This window comes from Juglans microcarpa x Juglans regia, chromosome 6D (genome assembly GCF_004785595.1).
Source record: "Juglans microcarpa x Juglans regia isolate MS1-56 chromosome 6D, Jm3101_v1.0, whole genome shotgun sequence".
NCBI classification, from domain to species: domain Eukaryota; kingdom Viridiplantae; phylum Streptophyta; class Magnoliopsida; order Fagales; family Juglandaceae; genus Juglans; species Juglans microcarpa x Juglans regia.
In genome coordinates, this window is record NC_054604.1 from 10,623,201 (window position 1) to 10,640,456 (window position 17,256).

The window sequence follows — 17,256 nt, forward strand, 5'->3', positions numbered from 1 at the left end:
GAGGAAAAAAAAAAATAAAACCACCATAAAAAGAAAAAAAAAAGGTCAATTTTTCATATGGATGCCATTTTTGTTTAAAGAGATTATACGAAAATTTGCATACCTATTATGCAATTATTTTTATTTGCAGACATGGCTCGAGCCTCTATGGTGAGTACTACATGACAAAGGGGAAAAATGCAGTCAAAGCCCGTTGGAAAATTCAATGAGAACGCCTATGATATTTAAGTCGGGTAATGAAGTATTTTTCTTTCTTTTCCTTGTGAATCATGTTTCTTTTGTGCAAGATAGTCCATCATGCCTCAAATTAGATACGAGTGTCCACTTTTGGAAATCATGTTTAATCAATCATGTTTCTTCTATTCGTATACTTGTGTCATGGTCCCTCTATGGCCATGAACTTTTATTTTATGTAAGTTTCGTATTTATTCATTTTTTTCAAAGTGACTGTGCGACGCTTACATACTCACAACTGCAACTAACATTTCTCATTAATATTTGACAGTTTGCAATTTTAATTGATTAGGTTTTTGTAAAGCAAGATTTCATGGTTTTTATTTTCTGTTTCATCTAACTAATAAATAAAATATCTAAAATATACAGGACTTGTATAATATTAGAGTGTTTATATTGTTAAATAGATAAAAATTCTTAATCCGAATGTTTCCAACAGGTTTTCACTAGATTACAAATAATGCTCAAAATTCAAACAACCTTATAAAGTAAACCAAGTATTCAGTTGTAGATGAAAAAGCCAGGCCAGTTATAAAACCAAAGAGACCATGAAAATATACTAGATGCTTTGCACATTGAAATCCTACCTAATATTCCCTCAAGCCAAAGCCGTTATTGTACTCATAATTGATGTAATTTTTCTTGATTGTTATGGTAGCTTTGACCTGTGCTCTGGCTTATGAGTGATATCAAAATCCACATGAACAAATGCTCTCTCAACTTCTGGGAAAATTTCAAGCTTCTCTTGGAGGGTCTCCCCAATATTATGTGCTTGACCAAGGGACATGTCCTCTGGTAACACTATGTCAACCTCAACAAAGTAATTGCAGCCAAATGTGTAGGCTCTAACAGTATCAATGTGCTTGATCTCCTTGTCATGGTTCCAAATGAGATATGTTAGCTTTGCTATATACTCTGGTGGGGCTGTTCTTCCAATTAATGACCAAACATTCTCCATCACAGTTTTTGCCCAATTACTCACAGTATATAGCGCTATCTGCATTGTAATTTCATTGTGCATATTGTTAAGTACTACTATTGGATTAAGGAAAAAAAAAAAAAAAAATCTACTTGCAAGGTTGTTTTTTTACACCCTCAACACGCCATTGAAGTAAGTCCCACAATGACAAAAAAGTATCAGTGTTTTAACTTTTTTCATAATAATAATGAGTCTCACAACAAGTGGTGTGTCGATACACGATGCTTAAATTTTAAAACCAATATCATGAACTTACAATGATGGCACCAATAGGATCGATCCACCAGTAGAATTTGATAGCTAAAACTGCTGCTGCAAGACCGATTGAGTTTGTGATCACATCGAAGAGATGGTCTTGAGCATAGGCCTTAACAATTTCATTTTTGAATCTGCGACAATATGTCATGAGCACAAATTTAACTATTGTGACTGAGACCATGATTCCAATCATCCATCTTTCTTTTGTGGAGTCCCTTTCAGGCTGAGTCTGCATGGCATAAGGTCAATTGTGACTTCAGGCAAATGTAATGAGTTAACTAAAAACTAGAAATGTAAGCAAGCATCCCAAGCGCTTAATTTCAGTAGTAATCGTTTATTAAAGGCTGTATAGAACTTAATGTTGTCATATAAGGTAGCTGACAAGTTTGATCATATAAAAATAAGAAAAATACCGAGAAATATTAGCATTCCCCAAAAAATAATTTTGGGTCAAAATTGGAGCTGAGATAAAAGAAGAGCTACTGAGAGATCAGAAAAATGAATGATGAAAAAAAATGATAAAATTAAATTGTATTGCAGTATTTCTTCTTTACATAGAATGAGCTCTATTTATAAAAGAGCCAAAACTAATTATCCAACAAACTAAAATAGCTGTAATATAACATAATTACATGGGTGAAATAGTATATCTAATTCTCCCCCACTAGCTGGAACATCTTGATTTGTACATGCAACAGAACTTGCATTATATGGTCCATAAACGAAATATTGATTGCTTGAAGTCCATAGATTCTTAGCCAGGGAAGGCAAAAAACACAGAAATAATAACACCAAGCCCATAGATGTTAATACTCTGCAATGTTAATGTTGCCTGAAGATTGATAGAGTATGACAGTGGCTATGTAAAAACTGGAAGACTCTTGTATGTAGGGCAATATACAGTCTAGAACATGATTGTAAATGAAGAAAGAAGGAAGCTACATCAAGTCTTGGACAGAGAGAGTTTGAAAGAATGTGTTATTCCAATTGAAGACTTTCGTCAAACAGAAGAAGAGCAATATTTCGGATAACACAATGAAAACAAGAAGCTAGTAATTGGAGCATCGAACACAAAATGATGAAAGATCAATTGATACAATAAAGAACAAATGTAAAAACTTGATTGATCAACTTGAATAAAATCTCCAAAAAATCCAAAATTGGTGAAGAATACATATATAATCGGAGGAACATCATATTACAAACAACAAAGAAACTAGAGAAGACATACAGCTAGCAAAGCTTGAAATTGCTATATATATTAGCATGTGAGAAATGGAGTTGGGGGAGAGAAACTACAGAGAGAAAACTTGAAAGATGAAAACTTAAAGAAAACTAAATTGTATTGCAACATTTCTTCTTTACACAAATGAGCTCTATCAATAAAAGAGCCAAAGTTAACAAACTAACAGACTACTACTAATTAAAGTTGGATTATCAAACTAAGATAACTGTAATAAAATAACAGTACAAGAGGTGAACTTAATATTCCTAATAATTTCTATATATTAAGTGTTGAGGAAAGATCAAGGCATCCACTTATCTTTTGAGAGATTCAAATCTATATCAAATCCACCAATTTAATTAAGAGAAATGTTTAGTTTTAAAAAAATTACACAAGGAAGTTTACACGCTGCGTGGTTTAATGTAATACGATAGATTTACTTTATAATAAAAAGAGTTTAACAAACTGATAAATCACATTAAACTACGTGAGTGTGTCCTTTTGTAAGATTTCTGTGTAGACAAAGCAATTCTCTTTAATTAAGTTTATTTAGATAAACCAACTTTCATTAGTTAAAGTACTATTCTATAACATTCAACTTAAACTTTGAGACAACTACAAGTTTATAAACCAAGACCCGGTGTTGCTTGACCCAAACCACAAGAGAAACTTGCCTTTGCAATAAGCTGTCGACCTGATTCAAACAATATTTGTAATCCAAGAGTTGCCATCACTGATGCAAAAACCACAATGCCCTGCAAAATGGTGTATTTGAACAAGATAAGACAATGGAGGAATTCTCAATGCTATGGTTGGTAAAAGGGAAAAAGCAGGTAATGATTTTCCAATATTTCAAAACATCATAACATCTAATGCTTAGCAGAAAACCCAACTATAAATCCACAAATGTGATTACCCTTTTCCTTACCACAAGATAACTCATTTAAAAAAGAAATGAGGTACCACACGATTGTAAAGGTCCATGATATTATTCTTATTTGACAATGCAACACATTTTTTAAGCCTCAAATGGGTAGGAGGGGGCAAACTGGGGTGGTCTACCTATCTGGGCTTGACCATAGTAGAATCATATCCTCTGGAAACCGGACAGAGGGAACCTAGACTGCAAAAAGCCATATGCATGCGCTCATTATGTCGAGTTTAATCCATAGAATAGTCCAGGCGTATCATGTGAAATCACCACTTGTCCTAAACGCTTAAGCTTATGGGAAGATATAGATTTTATTATTTATTTTATATCTTAACATAGGCTTACTAGAAAAACTCAATAAATCTATAGACAGCTAATACTTAAATTGTAAGGCGAATTCATTGACGGAATCGAAATCAAAACAATGCAATACATCATTTCTAAAGAATCAAAATACTAAACCCAAGTTTTTGTTTTATATTTTTAAACAGGGGCGGGGCTTACCACAGGTTGCATTCGGTTCTTTCCAATAGGATAGCGATATTGATTGGGTTTGCTCATAGCATAAGAGGTATACCATAGGATAAAACCAGATAAAAGATCCAAAAGGGAGTCTAAGGTAGAAGCTATCACTGCCAGTGATTTGCTCTCAACCGAAGCATACACTTTTGCCACGAATATCACCATGTTTGCTATGTTTGATGCATATATTGCCATCCTCTCGCTCCTAGCAACTTGCTCCGCTTCTTCCTGAATCACAAATTTTCTATGCACATCAGAGAGAGAGAGAGAGAGAGAGATGCAGAGATAGAGATAATAACATCCTGAGACCCTGTAACAGGCTATTTGAATCCCAAGTGGCTAGTCAACAAGAACTCAATCTCAATCATTGCAGACACAACCAATATTATCAAACCTCGGTCGAACTTGTAGGCAACATGCCGATCTCAGTAAATTTGTCGACTTCATTGAATCCTTCCAGGATTTTGACCTGCCTCTTGTAAAAGGCCGCAAGTTTTCTTTCTCTCACTAACAAAAAGAGACAAGGTAACAAGAAGTTTAATGTAAATTGAACATAACAAGAACTAGTGAACGATGTTGTACAAGAGTTCAAACAGAACAAGAAATCATGTCTTACTTAACAGTACAAGAACTGTCTTACTTAATGCCTTGACAAAATATCCAAACCCAAAATCAGAATTGATGTGTCTCTCTGGCAACTGAAATCCATCCATGTTGAGCTGCCATGATGGCTGCCTTGTTGCTACAACCATCGGCCCTATCCCCGCCGGCGACAGAAGCTCCGTTCGGTAGTCAAAAGATTCCGTCCGAAGATCGTTTTCCATTTCTTCTTGTTACATGAAGAGGAAGGAAGAACTCTCTCCAAGTTCTTAAATAGAGCAACTTTCATTTAAGGTTGAAAAAGAATTCAGAATTCAATAAGCACGCCATGAAGATTGCCAACATAATTCTAGTCTATGTGTATACGTCACTTATAATTTTTACGAAAGTTCTTCCATTTTTGGCAAGTCATTTTAATAAAATATTGTAGGGTATTTTTGCAAAAGGAGGACGTGGGGGCGGCCCGATTGATTACGCACCCGATAAAAATTTATGTTGATTTTTTAGTTCTTTTTTAAGGTCTGCGAAATTTGGGCTAAATCTAATTTTAATATGAGTTTAGCGTCTAAATACTAAAATTTTAAATTATTAAATTTATATCAATTTAAAATCTATTTATACGTAGGATCTATAATTTTTTTTTACTCAACAACTCTTTGCACGCAGAACTCATAATATTTTTTTAATTTTTTATAAATATATCTAAATTCATCTTAACATCTAAACACATTTAAATTCATCTTAAATAGATCTCTTACTTCACCATTTTAACTCATTAGTATTAAAAAAATACTAAACTCATCTCAACTCAGATAATAAAACGGGCCTTAGTCTTGATCTGACCCGATTTACTGATTAAAGTTTACTTATTTACTGTGTTATATAATTGAACGGCCGTCGTACTCATTGGTTATTGATCTTAAATAAATTTCTCTGCAGCTATATGGAGGTAAGAGTTACATAACTCTAGTGTTTTGTGCGATTAGTTTCCTTCTTGTTTTTTTTTTTTTTTTTTTTTTTTTTTTTTTTTTTTTTATTATTATTATTATGGTTCCTTAGGAGGACTATTTAATACAATGTATAAGTATTATAAAACCAACAAATTCGATTTCTCTTTGAGATTTAGGATACCTTTAGAACCATAAATCGTCTCAACTTATAATTACAATTTTTTTAAATTTCAATATAAAATATAATAAATAATTCAATTTTTTCAAATTTTAAAATAATAATAATATTAAAAAATAATATTCTAACAATATATTATCATCTCCACTCAACTTAGTTTAACATCTAAACGCAGCCTTATTCTTAATTAAATTATTGAAAAAACTCGACAAGATACCTGGCTAGCCATCCTTTTTCGTATTAGATATGTTATGTATTAATGTGTATAACAGATAATTCCAATAAATAAATGGTAGTATAGTAGGTAAATTAAGCTAGCCTTGCAACAGGAGCGGTTTGGAGTGGGTAGCAAGACTAAACTACCCCCACTACTACAACACAAAAGTTGCATTATCCAATATTTTTAGTTTATACGTCTATTTCTTGTGCTATCGAACGAAAGAGCTGACTTTGGCCTGTCTAATTAATTACAGAAATATCTTAATCATAAGTATGGAAGGAATCCCATTGCAGGAATATATACCTTTCACGTCGTTCACAACTATCGATTAAGACTGCAGATAATACTTTGTGCTCTATTTGGTAATCTGTCTTATCTCATTCTTCTCTCTTTCCTCAGCAGACCCCAAGGCCGCGCATGCATGCGCGCGCCCATGATCATCTGGCCACGAATGCATGCACATGGCACGCATGCATGGGGTCGGACATGCGTACGTGTGTGCATTAATTAACTTGTCGTTTGTGGTATTCCTACGTTCTAATTAAATTTTAGATTTTATGATCTTGTAGTTTGATTAATATGTCATGACCATGAAGAATTTATGGAGATCAATGAATTAATGATCTCAAAATTAAAAGACTACTAGGATATACAAGGAGAATAATAGTTCATTGCATGCAATTTTTTATAACTCAAATTACCATATATCAAGATTAAGTCCTATTTTAGAGTAACAAAACAAAATTGGGGATTTTTACGTTGTATCTTAAGAACAATTTCATCTAAATTCTATAAAACTCAAGAAAAGAGAACAAATATATTTTAAAGAAGTTGTCACAATTGAGAGTTAAAAGTATAGAAATTACTAGAAATCATGCTAAGAACAAGAATCACAATTATCAATACATAGTTTAGGAGATGTACCTGCGGAAGACATCTAGCTTGGATGCAAATCTTGAAATCCCATAAATATTAGCAGCTAAATATTCTCCTCCTTGCTCCTCACAAAGTATTAGTTTTCAATGGGACAAGCCAATAGACAAACACAGAGAGGAGAGAGGACCTAGCCTCTTAATATAGAAACGAAAATGATATCCGTAGGAGACTTCGCACAGGGACGCCTACGTGGAAAATGAAACGGTGTGTTTCGCACAAACGATCCATTCGGCTTCTCTCCTCCATCTCCCTCCTCCGTTTAAATCCATTTCTCTCCCCTTCATCAATTCTTCTTCACTCTCACTACCTCCATCTCCGAAGTGCAGCCAAGACCCAAGATGGGTTTAGAGCCCAAGAGCCATCTCCCTCCCTTCTTCATGTCCCGACCCGAGTTCCATCTTGATCCCATGAAGGTACTCTCTCTCTCTCTCTCTCTCTCTCAAGTTTATTCCATTTGTTCTTGACTAAAGGGTTCACGTTGGGTCTGGATTATTCACAATTTTTCCTAAATTCTGAGCTGTCTTGTTTGTCTATTTTTGTTCAATTGAATGGTGGAATCAACAATTTTTCATGAAACAAAGTGTGAGCAACCCCTTTTATAAATCACGTGCTTTGAGAAAATTCATGATTTTAGCTTAAATTGCAATCTTGTATCAGTTGGGGATGTAATTTGGAACTGTGTTGTGATGGATATTTCACTGTTTACATCCTGGAATACTAATTTCGCGGATTGATTTTTCAGAAACTATATCACTTATATTTATGCTGCACTGGCACATCTTGTAAACAATGGAGGGAGGGACTTCACAGAGAAGTAATAACAACCTCATGAGCACAAAATTTGGAGAAAATGAACCCACTTACCACAGATAATGTCGGCGACTGGTGGAGGAGGTGAAGTGTTCAAAGCTGCCAGAGATGACACCGACGCAGACGACTGGTAGAGGTAAATTCGAAAAATTTGATGACGGTGAGGTGGGTGGTGGAGGAGTGCAGCGCAGCCCAGCCAAGGAATGGGTCGTGAAGGAACAACAAACTTGAATGTGTTTCAAAAATGGGTTACAAAAATCAGTGCTTTTGAGACAAACGTGAATGAGGGAGATGAACGTGAATGAAAGAAATGGATTGCAATTTTTCTACGGGCAGGAAATGATGAACACCTTTGTTTGTGTTTGTGAGTTTCAGCCTTCTAAGTTCAGTTCGCAAGCAATTGTAATTCGTCATCCTTTTTTTTTTTTTCCTCTTTAGTTTTACTTGACCTGGCATAATAACTTTTCCCTACGCAAATCCTACGCCAACTTCTCTGTCCGTAGAAGAATTGATATAGAAAACTTAGAGTCCTCTCATTAAAGACTTTAAGTCTAATTAAGGTTTAGAAAATTTTTGGAATAAAACTTTTAAGCTTCCTGGCCTACGTACATATGTAATTTACCACATCAAATGGGATATAATCCTATACAATTAAGGTGCAAAAAACTCAAGTGATCACTCAACATATTGGGTTTAACCAAAGTACCATTATGAGCTATATATCTAACCCATTTTTAGAAAACACAAAATATGCAATCAAATGGAAGCCCATATTTTGAAATTATTCTAAAATTCTCCCACTTCAACAAAAATTGATTGCAATAAAATGAAGATTTATTTTGAAAATGACTCTCGGGTTAGACTACATAGGTGGCCACACCTATATAGCTCTAATGATATCACCTTAGAAAACACGATCCGGTCTAACAACAATATCAACATTGAATATGGAAGTCGTTACACCACTTAAACGATGTAAGACCACTCCACAACTACAAATGCTAACATCATTATCGACATGGATTCACATCCTCCAACCAGTGTGGTAGTATGTAGTATGAACTTAGCACCAATGTGATCAAAGTTGTGTTAATTCATATCAGTTCATAATGCTTCAAAATGAAGCCACATGTCTCTAAAAGAGACTCATCTTTTGTCTTTATTTGTTATATTTCGAGATCTTAATGATATCATAATAAAATACATAAGCCAAATGCATACTTAAGACATAGTTTATGAATAGTGGAGATATATGTATTATTATTATTGTTGTTGGAAGGGGTTGTACCTTGAAACATATGGGTTGCCTACGTACCCCGTAAAAGGATCAAGCCAAAACATAGTTCTTTTACATGAGTAACTCCCACTAACCAGAAATATTAAAAATTTCCACAATATCCATATTAGCAACATGTGTCTTAAAAACTTTATGAGCGAGTCCCTCAGTCAAAAGATTTACAATCATCGCCTCTGTATTTATATGCACTATTTTTGTCTATCCTTCCTTAACTCGATCTCTGACATCCAAATACTTGATGTCAATGTGCTTGGACCCACCAGAACTCTTATTATTCTTTGAAAAGAACACCGCTGCGCTATTATCATAGTAAAAAGTAATTGGCCTCGAGATGAAATCAACAACTTTGAGTCCAGAAATAAAATTCTTTAACCAAACGGCTTGAACTGTAGCTCCATAACATGCCCCAAATTCTGTCTGCATAGTAGAAGATGCCATTAGAGTTTTCTTAACACTTTTCTGAGAAACGGCACCCTCAACCATCATAAAAACATAACCTGAGATTGATTTCAAATCTTCTTGACATCCAGCAAAATCAGAATCTGAATAGCCTACCACCTTAAGGTGATTTGAACACTAAAAAGTAAGCATGTAACCTTTAGTCTTCTTTAAGTATCTCATAACTTTTTTAGCTGCTTTCCAATACTCCTGCCCTGGATTCGGTTGAAACCTACTACGACCACAGACTGCATACGCTATATCTGGACTAGTGCAAACTTGAGCATACATCAAGCTCCCCACAATACTCGCATATGGTATGTTCTTCATAGATTTCCTTTTTAGCTCATTCCTTGGACATTGAGTTTTGTTGAACTTATCTCCTTTTATGATAGGTACATCACCAGGTGCATAATTTTGCATTTCAAACCTTTGAAGAACACGCCACATATAAGCCTTTCGAGAAAGTCCCAACAAACCACGACCTCTATTACGATATATTTCAATGTCAAGCACCAAATAAGATTCCCCAAGATCTTTCATCTCAAAATTAGCAAATAACATGTAACACCCCACTTAATTAACTCTTGATTAACCCTTAAGTACTCTAAATTAGGCTTTTATTTTTGGGTTAATCACTTTCATTAAGGTTGACAGTGGGATTAACATTAATGTTAGTACTTAGTGTTAATGAGCTAAGGATTAGAGAGACAAGCCCATTAGTAATTTTGGTGAGGCTTTTTAGGACCCAAACGCATTCATGAGTCTAGTTCAAGAAAACCTTGAACCAAACCCTTAGGAAATCAATGCTAGTCTTGGCTCAAGTATAGGAAGATATAAGGCCTTTGGTGTAGATTGGACTATTGGCTCTTTTCAAGTCCATATGGCCCAAAGTCATGTTTGTACCCATTTTACCATTCGAAGACCAAAGACCCAATACACCATACCATTGGTTTCCTTAAGCTCAAATCACACTCAAAGTACCCAAATTAAGGTTTAAAAATTGACTAAGGCCATTAACCATCATATTTGAGGTTAGTGCACTTTAAGCTATACTTTGAAGCTTAATCATGCTTAATCTTTTCTTAAACCTTTTAATTCAAATTTTCTTGAATTAATACTCCTTTAAACCATGATTAGACCATATTAATACCCTAGCTAAACCATTGCACATGTCATTAAGAAAAATGACATAACAAGCCCAAACCATGTTTCAATCGGTGTTGTGCATTGCCCTTTGTAATGCTTGGACTGTTTTGCCCTTAGGTTCAACATTTTTGTGGTTTATTCTCAAGGGTAATATGGTCCTTAAACATCTTATGAGATCCTCCCAAACTCAGTTTGAGCCTTGGATGAAATTGGTTGCATCAACCAACTCAAAGAACCAAACTGGGTGCACCTTAGTCTAGTTTGTGTAGGAACCATTTGGATTGAATTTGAACCAGCCTCCTGCCATGGTTTGTACCATCACCCCAAGCCACCTCCTTCTCCACCTAATCACAAGGAGTTTTGTGACCATCATGAAAGATTTTGACTCATTTTTGTTGCCCAAAAAGATCCAAAACCAAACTGATTTTTTGTCACCACAAAACCACCTTCATCCACATGTTTTCAAGGGTGGTTTGAAGGATCTTATGCCATCCAAATGATGTCCCATGACCTGAAATCATCTACAGGACCATTGTAGCTACTGTGGAGGGGAAATGATGGTGGTTTAAGACACTATTTCATTCTGCACAAATGACCTAAGCTCATGCAAGCAAATTTGAAAAATGAGGGTCATCTACAGGACCCTTGCAGCTATTGTGGAGGGGAAGATTTGAGCACCTCCCACTTCAACCAATCACCAAGCACTCAAGTCGACGTCCCTCACCCCTTGACCACCTATAAATACTTTCCTCTCCTTATCATTTCACCTACACCACAGCTCCAAGTATCATCTTGAACCTTGAGAACATTTACCCATCTTAGAGATCAAACGAGTGCAAACGGAGTGAATTTTGGTGTTCTTGTGTAAGGCAGTCTAGAGTGCTTGGAAGGCCACGAAATTTGTTAGTTTTCTTCCTTTTGATCTTAGCTAGCATGTCAATCTTTGTTTCCAAGTGTTGGTAGGAGATTTGGTTGAGTTTTGAGAAGGTTATGATGCTTAATGCAAAACCGGATCAATTAAAGGAATGTTTGAATGTTTTTAATTAGAAATTTAGTTATGGCATGTCCTAAGCATGATTTGATCTGATCTATCATTATCTTAACATAATTATGGAAGGTTAAATTTGTGATTAGAAGCATGTCATGATAGATTTTAAATCTATCTTGTTTTGATCATCAAGCATGAATCGGTTTTCAACATATTGGTGATTAAAGATTTTTTAGCTTTGATTAAGTGTTGGGATGAACTTGATTACTCAATTATTAGACTTCATAATGTCTCTAAATATGTTAGTGATCATTATGATTAAAAAAAATCTCATATGCATCCATTCATAGGGATCAATAGTTGAAAATATACATAGGCATCAATTAGGATGCATGCCACGGGTTGGGACTAATTCAACATGTTTTACTTTGAATTTTAAAAATCTAAGGGCATAGATGGTTTTAGAATACCAAAAATATGAAGTCCGTGAAATTTGGTTAAATTTGAAGTTCGTTTACAATTAGTAAAATTTAGGGCCTAAATGAAATTTTTTGAAAGTCTAGGGGTATTTTTGTAAATATCCAATTTTTTTGAAGCCTTTGATTTTGAAACTATCCATAACAGTATTAACTCCAACTTAGTATACACACGATTTATGTAGCTATGACGCTAATTTCAAATTTTTCCGGAAGTTTGTAAGTTGGCCTTTAACTTACATCATGATAAATTTCTTATGAATTATTAATAAATTCTTCATTTATTATTCAATTATCATTTTAAGCATAAATTATTATGTTATATGACACATCGAGTGCATACTTACATAACATATGACATTTTCACCATTTTTACATATTACATTTATAAATGTCATTTGTTTTGCGTGAAATTTACTATATACACACATGTCATGAAAAATATTTTTTTTAAAGCATAATATGAAAATCATTTTGTCACAACCCCAAAAGCCAGGATGGAAAATTATCTTGCTGAAACTCCTCTATCTACTCTGAAGTGTTTAATAATGAAGTGGTAGCCCCAGGTTGACGAAAAACAGTCAACAAGTTTCGAATGAGTTCTTTTCAAAGAATGCCAGAGCGAAGTCAACATGTTATGACACCTAACGCTGGTGGGTGTACACGTTATGATTTTTATGATGTTATGCTATTTACCAATGCATTGAGAACGAGTCTATAGACAACGTAGTTTCAACATAAGTTATACTATGGTCACCGGCAGGTATTCACATTGCATTTGGGGAACTGTGACAATACCGCACGTTACGTTATTAATTAAGATAATGATGTAAGTCTATGATGAAGAAAATTTATAATGAAATTTTTATGAAGAAATTATATCTTTTAAAAAATAATGACGAAATTACTTATTGAGAAAAAATTCGTGTCTTCATATTTTTAAAAGATGTTGAAGAATTTGGATATAAGACATGTATACCGATTTTTTGCATCTCATGTATTGCATATTTATCATTTTTTTATTATTGATTTATCTTTGTGATAGTTAGTTGTTTAACTTATTGAAATTTTGAATAAATCTCACCATTTTATGGGACCACTATCATTCCGAGTATCATTCCACTCGGAATGATAGAAGTGTCAGGAATAAATTAGGACGAGATTGATGGAGTACTGGATTCGCATGATTGAGGAGGAGTTGGATTTGAAGAGGAAGCTGGACTTAATTTTGATATTCATAGCCTAAGTCCTTTATGTTTTAGATCGCATTAAGAGAATGATATGACTTTGTATATAAGTCTATGCTACTTTAGTATTTTGAACATGATGATTATTTAATGAAGTTGTGATGTTTTAGTTATTTTGGCATATTTTTCACCTTAACCTTTTTATTTCTGCTACGATTATTGCATACTGCTAGTTGCATACTAGGATGCATTGCATACTAACTATCTTGAACAGGGGTATGTAACCTTGTGTTGCATGTCCCGATGCTCTAAGTCTCCATTTCATCCCACGCGGGGATTGGGGGCGTCACATAACATTTTCTTTGTCTTATGAAGTAACCCCAAGTAATAGCTAGCGAGTAAAATGTCATCAATATACAAAATAAGAAAAATAAGAAAAATAAAGTTTCTCCCACTGGTTTTGAGATAAATGCACTGGTCAACTATATTTTCAACCAAACCAAGAGAAGTTACAACCTCGTCAAACTTTAAATACCACTATCGAGATGCTTACTTGAGGCCATATAAGGATTTGTTCAACTTACATACCAAATTTTCTTTTTCCTTCATAACAAAACCTTTAGGCTATCTCACGTAAACCTCTTTACAAAGATCTCCATTCAAAAATATTGTATTTATATGCATTTGATGAAACTCTAAATCATAGTGTGCCATAAGTGCCATGATAATTCTAAAAGAATTCTTGGATGAAACTAGTGAAAATGTTTCATTATAGTCAATGTCCTCTCACTGAGTGAACTCTTTTGCAACAATCTTGCATTCTTTCGTTCAACATTTGAGTCTAATTTGCTTTTGAAAATCCACTTATTGTTTATGACCTTAGAATCTGGAGAAAGTTCAACAAGTTCTCAAATTCCATTCTGTTCCATAGAATGCATTTCATCTTTCATACCATTTTGCTATTTATCTGACTTCGAACTTTTCAATGCTTGATTAAAAGTAACAGGATTAACAATATTCTCAGGATTAAAATCATTCTCCAACAAATAGACAATGTAATCATTAGGCAATACAAACCTTATTTCCCTTTGTGATCTTCTGACTTGTGGCTTAGAAACTAACTCAATAGTTGTTGGAGGCGGAAAATTAAGTTCTTCTTCATGCCCAGGTTCTTCATTAACAATTTCAATCAGCTAAGAAACAACTCTTTCCTGTATAACATGGACTGGAACCAACTTGATTAGGTTTAACAAAAGGTTCCTTCAATGCAGAACTTTCACAATCACCAACATCATTCTTCAAAAAATTGGCAGTAATGGACTCTACAATTCTGGTGGCACAATTAGGATAATAAAACTTATATCCTTTTGATCTGTTTGGGTACCCAATAAAATAATCAGGAGTGGATTTTGGGCCTAATTTCTTTTCAGGAGGATTATAAATCCTAACCTCAGTTAGACATTCCCAAACTCTGAAATGAGTCAAACTTAGCTTACAGCTTATCCACAATTCAAAATGAGTTTTTGAAACAGTTTTACTGGGAACCTTGTTCAAAATGTACATAGCGGTTTTCAAGGCTTCATCCTATAGATACTCTGGCAAATTTGTTCTACTCATTATGCTCCTAACCATATCCTTCAGAGTTCGATTTCGTCTTTCAAAAACGTCATTCTACTTTGGTGTCCTTGGCATGGTGTATTAAGGCACTATCCCACACCCTTGTAAAAATTTTGCAAAATTACCCATATTTTGACCGTACTCGTCATACTTCCTATAATACTCACCACCATGGATAGACCTTACAATTTTAATACTTTTCCCACATTGTTTCTCTACTTCCATTTTGAATATCTTCAATTTCTCAAGAGTAAGAGATTTATCATTAATTATGTACACATATCCATATTGAGAGAAATCATCAATAAAAGTTATGAAGTATTTATTCCCATATATGGTAGAAGATAAAGGTCCACTGATATTGGTATGTATCAAGTCTAAAAGACCATTACTCCTAGTGGAACCTTTCCTTGTGGATTTAGTAGGTTTCCTCTTATGCAATCTATACAAATGTCAAAATCTGTCAAGTTTAGAGAGGGAAGTGTCTCAACTTTTACCAATCTCTCAATTCTTTCCTTTGAAATGCCCTAACCTCTTGTGCCATGACATAGAGGATGATTCATGGATTAAAGACCATTTCTTTGCTACATTAGTTACACAAGAGACTTCACAAAAAAGAGGCAAAGACATTTTATATAAACCATCACATAAAATGTCATTTCCAACCAAACGAAAATAATAAAACAACCCAACCATTCAATTACCAAATTTAAAGGAAAAACAAGAATCATCAAGTTTCGATATAGAAATTAAATTCTGTCTCATTGTCGGTACAAAAACTGTGTTGTCCAAAACAAGAGAAAAACCATACTCCAAATATAAATTTAATACTTGTATAAACTCAACTTTCATTTGAACTCCATTCCCAACGCACAAGCTCACTTCATCCTCACTTGGCTTCTGTTTGCTTATGAACCCTTACAAGGAATTTGTAATATGAATACTCGCATCTGAGTCTATCCACTAAGAATTCAAAGTTACATCTACTAAACAAGACTCAAAATAAACTAAGGCCAAGGAGGTACCTGTGGAACTCTTCTTCTTCTCTAACCAAATCTTAAACTTAAAACAATCATTCTGCTAATGACCCTTCATTTTGCAGAACTTACATTGATCATTTTTCTTTATAGTTACTTTAGCACCATCAGAAGTTTGAAGCCCAAACCTTTTATTGTGCTAATTTTGGTTTGACTTATTTCCCTTATAGAAATTAGATTTATAATTATGAGAAGACCCCTTATTCAGTGGTGGCAGAAAAACCAATTGCACAGTTTTAACAGTCTCACGATGCATCTTATACTCCTCTTGTGCACATACTGCAATTAAATCATTTAAATCTCATTTATTCCGCTGAGCATTATAAGCAACGCTTAACTAATTAATCTGGCTAGGAAGGCTATTGAGAACATGATAGACTAGAAAAGGCTCTGCAATGGGAACTTTGAGAGCTTATAGCTTAGAGGATATATGTATCATTTTCATAATATATTTTCTAACTTCACTTGTACCATTATATCTCATACTCATTAGTTTATCCATCAATTCTCCTGTTTCAGCTTTATCAGACTCAACAAACATCTATCCTATGGCATCCACAAAATTTTTGGCATTGCCATTGTCCAGAATAGCACCCATAATGGAATCAAATATAGAATGCTTGATAATTTTCAAACAAAACTTGTTAGCCCTTTTTCACTTTTCATACTCAGTCACATATTCAGAAGTGCTTTTATCTGTGGGTTTTGAAGGCTGCTCCTCCAAGACAAAATCCAAACCCAAAAGAACAACTGCTATTTCTATATCTCGTTTCCATCTCACATAATTATTCCCAGTCAAACTTTCAATAACAGATAATTGACTTGAAAGAGAGGAGACACTAAAAAATGTGGAAACATGAAACAATACATTATATTTCATATCATCCAAATATAATGCATGCAGTCAATGAATGATAACATATCTATCTAACTAACATGGGCTATTTATTAGATAGTTCATAATTAAGCTCGAAACCATACAAGCCTTATTACGGTAAGAGCCTAGGTGTATCATTGTAAAATCACCTTTGGATGACAAAACAACACGCTACAAGGTAATCCTAAAACATATCATGAAGCTAATCAACAAAATCACATCAGTTTTCAAAATACCATCACCTTTAGGCAGAATGTGATTTTTAGACCAATGAAATCTCATTAACTACCTTATGTCATTTTCCAAAATATCACACGCAATAACACATTTGGGCAAGATATTGTGTG

The 17,256-nt window shown here is 34.2% G+C and overlaps 1 protein-coding gene across 2 annotated transcripts; it reads right to left on the bottom strand.

Annotated features, from left to right (window-relative positions):
- Positions 1-606: 606 nt before the first annotated feature.
- LOC121233930 (metal tolerance protein 10-like) lies at positions 607-5,123 on the bottom strand. 2 transcript variants are annotated; one of them, XM_041129702.1, is made up of 6 exons: positions 4,766-5,123; positions 4,544-4,656; positions 4,132-4,377; positions 3,371-3,451; positions 1,470-1,700; positions 607-1,231 (listed from the first exon to the last, which is right to left on the bottom strand). In XM_041129702.1, the coding sequence occupies exons 1-6, from the start codon at positions 4,971-4,973 to the stop codon at positions 884-886; spliced, it is 1,227 nt and encodes a 408-aa protein (XP_040985636.1). In that variant the 5' UTR covers positions 4,974-5,123; the 3' UTR covers positions 607-883. The 2 variants fall into 2 exon arrangements, with proteins under 2 accessions (XP_040985636.1, XP_040985637.1); XM_041129703.1 differs by having other exon boundaries at positions 4,790-5,122.
- Between the last annotated feature and the right edge of the window lie 12,133 nt (positions 5,124-17,256).